Source organism: Alnus glutinosa, chromosome 8 (genome assembly GCF_958979055.1).
Source record: "Alnus glutinosa chromosome 8, dhAlnGlut1.1, whole genome shotgun sequence".
Taxonomy (NCBI): domain Eukaryota; kingdom Viridiplantae; phylum Streptophyta; class Magnoliopsida; order Fagales; family Betulaceae; genus Alnus; species Alnus glutinosa.
Genome location: NC_084893.1, coordinates 4,283,908 through 4,290,789, shown reverse-complemented (window position 1 = coordinate 4,290,789; position 6,882 = coordinate 4,283,908). Strand labels below are relative to the sequence as shown.

The 6,882-nt window shown below is 41.1% G+C and overlaps 1 protein-coding gene across 1 annotated transcript; it reads left to right on the top strand.

Annotated features, from left to right (window-relative positions):
- Positions 1–6,136, top strand: LOC133875695 (pentatricopeptide repeat-containing protein At1g74850, chloroplastic). Its single transcript, XM_062313900.1, has 4 exons — positions 1–2,056; positions 2,756–3,070; positions 3,152–3,259; positions 5,110–6,136. The coding sequence occupies exons 1-4, from the start codon at positions 219–221 to the stop codon at positions 5,447–5,449; spliced, it is 2,601 nt and encodes an 866-aa protein (XP_062169884.1). The 5' UTR covers positions 1–218; the 3' UTR covers positions 5,450–6,136.
- The last annotated feature ends 746 nt before the right edge of the window (positions 6,137–6,882 follow it).

Genomic DNA, 6,882 nt, shown 5'->3' with positions numbered 1-6,882 from the left:
ACAAAGACTCCACGTGTCTTTCTTCAAAGCCAGTTTCAGCCCTCGCTCTCGTCGTCCTCTCTGCTCTGTAACTTTCCCGTCAAAATTAGATTGAAAATCTGATAATCCACCGAGGGAATTCCACTTGCTTTCTCTTTTGGAGCTTCGAATTTTCTGCGAGAAACTGAGAAAATCCCCACAAACGCTTTCCCAAAGCTCATGCTAACGGAACTACCAAAATGAACGTCTCGTCCTCTCTCTCCCTGCCCCACCCTTTGCTCCTCAGACCCAACCCTAAGTCCAACCATTTCACATTCCCAACGAAGAACCCCGAACTCTCAATCCACCACCGTAGACACCCCTCAGGCGACTGGAGATTCACCGCCGGAAAAGCCAGGGCCAAGGCGAAGGAGCTCATACTCGGGAACCCCTCGGTGATGGTGGAGAAGGGCAAGTACAGCTACGACGTGGAGACCCTAATCAATAAGCTCAGCAGCCTCCCGCCACGTGGCAGCATCGCGCGGTGCCTAGAGATGTTCAAGAGCAAGCTCTCGCTCAACGACTTCGCGCTGGTCTTCAAGGAGTTCGCTCAGCGCGGCGATTGGCAGCGCTCGCTCCGCCTCTTCAAGTACATGCAGCGCCAGATATGGTGCAAGCCCAACGAGCACATTTACACGATCATGATCAGCCTGCTGGGCCGCGAGGGCTTGCTTGATAAATGCCGCGAGGTGTTCGACGAAATGCCCAGCCAGGGCGTGGCCAGGACCGTGTTCTCCTACACCGCGGTGATCAATGCCTACGGGCGTAACGGTCAGTACGAGACTTCGCTTGAGCTCCTTGAGAGAATGAAGATGGAAATGATTATGCCGAGTGTGTTAACCTATAACACTGTGATAAATGCTTGTGCTAGAGGTGGGTTGGATTGGGAGGGCTTGTTGGGATTGTTTGCGGAGATGAGGCATGAAGGGATACAACCTGACCTTGTTACGTATAATACTTTGCTTAGTGCTTGTGCTAGTAGGGGTTTAGGCGATGAGGCGGAGATGGTGTTTAGGACTATGAATGAGGGAGGGATAGTTCCCGATATAACCACGTATAGTTATCTGGTTGAGACGTTTGGGAAATTGGGTAAGCTTGAGAAGGTCTCAGATCTTCTTAAGGAAATGGAGTTGGGAGGGAATTTGCCGGATATTATGTCATATAATGTGTTATTAGAGGCATATGCGCAATTGGGTTCAATGAAAGATGCGATGGGTGTGTTTAGGCAGATGCAGGGGGCGGGGTGTGTGCCAAATGCTGCTACTTATAGTACTTTGTTGAATTTGTATGGGAGGAATGGGAGGTATGATGATGTTCGTGAGCTTTTTCTCGAGATGAAAGCGAGCAATACGGAGCCGGATGCAGCTACTTATAACATTTTGATACAGGTGTTTGGTGAGGGTGGGTATTTCAAGGAGGTGGTGACTTTGTTTCATGATATGGTGGAGGAGAATGTTGAACCGGATATGGAAACTTATGAGGGGATAATAGTTGCTTGTGGGAAGGGAGGGCTCCATGAGGATGCCAAGAAAATTTTGCTCAACGTGAATGAGAAAGAGATAGTGCCAAGTTCCAAGGCTTATACTGGGGTAATTGAAGCATATGGACAAGCTGCACTATATGAGGAAGCTCTTGTTGCCTTTAACACAATGAATGAAGTGGGGAGCACACCGACTGTTGAAACCTACAACTCATTGATTCATGCATTTGCGAGGGGTGGGTTATACAAGGAGTGTGAAGTTATTTTGTTCAGGATGGGTGAGGCTGGTATTGCTCGGAATGTGGATTCCTTCAATGGTGTGATCGAAGCTTTTAGGCAAGGAGGTCAATTTGAGGAAGCCGTGAAGGCACACATTGAGATGGAAAAGGCAAGATGTGATCCTGATGAACGTACCATTGAGGCAATTTTAAGTGTTTACTGCGTTGCAGGTCTTGTTGATGAGAGTGTGGAGCAGTTCCAGGAAATTAAAGCATCAGGAGTATTGCCCAGTGTCATGTGCTATTGCATGATGCTGGCTGTTTATGCAAAGAGTGACAGGTCAGTATTCCTTCAACCATTCAAAATTTTGTTGTACTATTTATGGAAAAGGTACAAGAGTAGTTTCTAACACAATGATTACAATTATTTCGATTTATACTTGCCGGTTTGTGTGACTAAGAGGAGCCTGTTTGTGAGATATATTAGAAAAATTGGAGAAAGCTATAAGTAATCCAAATCCATCTTGTATACATGCTGTAAGTTGTACACAAAATAGGTAAGTTACTGATTATAAGGGTGTCTCTAAATGAGAGCACTGTAGATGAGTGCTGTCGGAATCAATAGTGAAATTATGTTTAGCAATGTCTGCAACTTTAGTGTGATAATATGGCTTATATGCTATGTTCTGCCTGGGTGCTCACAATAGATATATACACACCATACCTGTTCTTTAAGTGTGTCTGTTTCCGTAGAGCACTGCTGAATAACAAATGCCCTAAGTCATGATATAAAGCTTTTGTACTTGGCTGTTTATTGCGTATTTTCTTCATTGTACAGAGTAAACAAGCTTTAATATTTTGGATGCGTTCTTAAAAATAAATTCAACCCAAATTTATGCATGCAATAGTTCAACTTCGCTTAAAACTTTGATTACTCATGAAGCAAAATTTATTCATGGAATTTCATAGATTCTATAGAGTTAAGCAATCATCTATTTGCCTGTTTGGCATGTTAACCCCTAAGATTCCTTGCTTTCAGGTGGGATGATGCCTATGAGTTGCTGGATGAGATGTTGACAAATAGGGTATCAAGTATTCATCAAGTGACTGGGCATATGATCAAGGGAGATTATGATGATGACTCTAACTGGCAGATGGTAGAATATGTCTTTGACAAACTTAAGTCTGAAGGATGTGGGTTGGGAATGAGGTTCTACAACACACTTTTAGAAGCGCTTTGGTGGCTGGGTCAGAAAGAACGGGCTGCAAGAGTGCTCAATGAAGCATCAAAGAGGGGGCTTTTTCCTGAACTCTTCCGTTACAATGAACTCTTGTGGTGTGTGGATGTACACAGGTAGCACAGTAACTATTTTGTCTTCAAAGTTTTGTTCTTTCAGTTAAGTTTGTTTCAACCTTAATGGTGTCCATTTTGCAGGATGTGGGAAGGTGGAGCATATACAGCAATATCACTTTGGCTCAATAATATGCATGAGATGTTTATAAATGGGGAGGATCTTCCTCAACTAGCAAGTGTTGTTGTAGTGTAAGTTGCTTTTTCCTCACAATTTGTCTTTTCATTCTTCTGTGAAACACATACGAGAGAGGGGGAGGGGAGAGAGGATACGCCCTAATTACTCAAGGTCTTGCTACATTTATCCTCTGCCATTGAGCTCTTTATGGGGTTATTATCTGTTGTATCATTTTCTGTGATGAGTTCTCTCCACCTCAACCATACACATGCACATACACACAAGAGCCTTAAATGTTGACTGTGCTATGGTACAATATGTTCTACATTTGTTATTCGGCGCAGCGTAAAAAATCGGTTCAGCACATGAATGAACCCTGTTCAGGTCTATGCAGTTGGCATCTGCTTGGACTTCTATTTGGTAGAAAAGTGATTCAGTCAAAGTGAAGTCCAATAGAATAGTTACTTGGCAATGCTGAACAGGTGGGGAATAGAGTGGGGTTGTGAACTTGTGGAAGAACATCAGGAAAGGGTGGGAGACTTTCTTTGGTTTTGCTAGATTTGAGGTGGGGGATAGGGTTAGGACAAAATTTTGGCACGATCTGTGGTGCTAGGATACGGTTCTGAAGGTAGTTTTTCCTGATCTCTTTGGTATTGCTCGGGTGAAGGATGCCTCAGTTGCGGATAATATGAAGGTTTTGGGCTGTGCTACTCAGTGGAACGTGACCTTTGTTAGAGAGGCGCATGATTGGGAAGTGGGTGTCTTTGCTTTCTTCTTCCAAGTGTTGCACTCAGCCATGGTCAGTAGAGATCGTGCAGATAGGCTCTGGTGGGTCTCGTCCAAGAAAGGATTGTTCAAGGTCAAGCCCTTCTTCAGCTCCTTGGCTTGCTCTGAAGGTAAATGCTTCCCTTGGAAGAGTGTGTGGCAGACTCAGGCTCCTTCGAGGACGGCTTTTTTTGCGTGGTCGGCAGCCCTAGGCAAGATCCTTACCGTGGACAATCTCAGGAAAAGGCGTATCATCATTGTAGACAGATGTTGCTTGTGCAAGAAAGATGAGGAATCTATGAACTACCTTCTTCTTCACTGTGATGTGGCTTCTGCTCTGTGGAATAACATTTTTACTCGTTTTGGTATGTCTTGGGTTATGCCTAGAAAAGTTATCGATTTATTTGCCTGTTGGTGGAAGTCTGGAAGGCCGATGAGTGCTGTGATTTGGAAGATGGTGCCAATCTGCATTTTTTTGGTGTGTTTGGAAGGAAAGAAATCTTAAGTGTTTCGAGGATTTGGAGAGTTTCATGGATGATATTTTAGCTTCGATTTTTCATACGCTATATCTTTGGACGGTGGCTTTTTTGTTTCCATTGTCGATTAGCTTTGCTGATTTCCTTGTTCGTTTTTCCATTCCTAGTTAAGTGTTTTCTTTTATATACTTCCAGTATACTTAGAGACGCCTTACGCTTTCATTAAGACTAAATTTACTTATAAAAAAAAAAATGCTGAAGAGGCTATGGCGCAGTCAAGGCTTATATATCATTAATATGAATGTTGTTCTAGGCATGATATGCATGGAAGTTACTCATTGCTCCTATGATGGTAGGCCCTTCTATAAATGATGACCATCGGCTATGTTGCAATTTATAGACAATTTAAGTAAATTGTGGTTGGGTTGGGATAGATTCTACGTTCTTTGTGCTTGATGACTATGGTAGAAGTTATAGAATGGTGATTTCTTCCATATTATTATTATTATTTTTTTTTTGGGGGGGGGGGGGGGGGGGTTTATAGAATATCATAATAGTTTTTGACATGATTGTCTCTAGTTATACTTATGGGAAGAAAAGTTAAAAGCATAACATGTTTGTCAATTGAATTGCATAAGGCTCACAGTTTTATGATTACCCTTGATGTATTCTCCATTGAACAGGAGGGGGCGGATGGAGCAAAGCTCAATTACACGAGATTTTCCAATTCCAAAGGCTGCCTATTCATTTCTGCAGGATAAAGTGTCACCATCCTTTTCTTTCCCCAGCTGGAACAAGGGTCGAATTGTCTGCCAGCGGTCACAACTCAAGCGAATCCTGACGGGCTCAGAATCATCTTCAGATAGGTCCAAAAAGGATAAAATAATTGATTTGAGTAACTCCCCCTTTACTCTTCCAGGAGAAAGAACTTCCAAAAGTGATGTAAAGAGTCTCCAATATAAAGATGCTGATTCTGAAACTACGATCAGGACAAGAACAGAGCTTGTACCAAGCACTGTTTAGAAAGAGGTTCAATATGCATTTATCGGTTTTAAGAGCTTGGGAAAATCTCGGTCTCCCTGATCAGTTGAGAGGAATTGAAAAAATTTGTTGGAGAACTTTTTTATGGTCTTTACCCAGTTAGCACTCAGCTTGCCAGAATGTCAGGCGTGGCAAACACAGCAGAATAATAATGTTACTTCAATACCGGTTAAAGTTCAGTTGGTCAACGTTGCCTACCAACTCGATCCGAATTCAGTTTTGATCGTTGCATTTAGCATTGGAGAGACTTCAGGTGATGGACAGGATTGTGATTTTGTAGCTGTAGATTATACTTTCCATGTGTAAATGTACATTATATTTTTCACGTCTTAATCTTTAGAAATTAGAATGGTTGATGGGTGGTGAGTCAGTTTCAAAACGTACTGCCGTATATATGCGTAAATTCCAAATAGAAAGATGACAGTCTTTAAGTTTTTCTTTAAGTTTTTCTGTGATCTATCTGCTGCATATTCCGGATTTTGATGAATACGAGTGACTTGATGATTGGAAAACGATGCAGAGTTGAATTGAACTTAAGATGCATACATTGCTTAATGCTTAGGGAGAGCCTGATGAATGCCAAATGGGAGGATTGTTTCACATCAAATAGAGTTATTCTGCAGAATACTTTGTCTATTTTTATGCAGATACCACTAAATTTGTCTCCAACATGTTTGAAATGGCAGCGTGATGCGCTGACAAATGTGGAATGTCTTGAAACTACTAGAATATTTATATCACTTTTTCCTACTGTGCCATCTACTCTTGTCTGAAATTAAATCTGGATAGCTGGATGTCTAGATAATTTCCACCCTTGACCATGTGGCCTCCACACTCTGCTCATAAGGCTTTAGGGGGACCTAGGGGGATCAATTTTAGGAATTAGGAGCATGGGTGCCTTAAGAGCACTAGTAACATATTCCTTAAATTTTATTCTCTTTCCTAAGTATAAGAAAAACTCATAAAAACACCTATGCAACACTCCCATGGGTGTTCTCTAAAATAAGGAAAATCCAAGGATAGGGTAGCACTTTTTCTTTCATATCCATTATTTTATTTTTTCAAAAACAAAACTGTCTCTTTCCTCTCTTTCCTACTCTTTCTTTTTCCTATCATTTATTTAAAAGAAAATTTAATTGATTTTTTATTTCCTCTCTCTTTTTAAAAGCATTTAGTTGAAAGAATATTTAAATGATGGAGGAAAATGATAATAAAAATTATTGTGAAATTTATTTGAATATGGAAGCAAAAAGTAGCTTGCTTCCTAATTTTTTTTAAAAAAATCTAAGGGAATTTGCTACTAGTGTTTTAAGTAAACATGATATCACCCTTATATAAAATGAATAGATTTTTTTCTAAGCAAAAGGAAAAGATATCCGTCTTTGTTAACAACTTTGTTTTTTGTTTTCTATTTT

Excerpts from the sequence above, each read along its gene's own strand:
- LOC133875695 (XM_062313900.1), top strand. The coding sequence starts at position 219 with ATGAACGTCTCGTCCTCTCTCTCCCTGCCCCACCCTTTGCTCCTCAGA. Across the intron at positions 2,057-2,755 it reads GTTTATGCAAAGAGTGACAG|GTGGGATGATGCCTATGAGT; the intron begins GTCAGTATTCCT and ends CCTTGCTTTCAG. Across the intron at positions 3,071-3,151 it reads TGGTGTGTGGATGTACACAG|GATGTGGGAAGGTGGAGCAT; the intron begins GTAGCACAGTAA and ends TCCATTTTGCAG.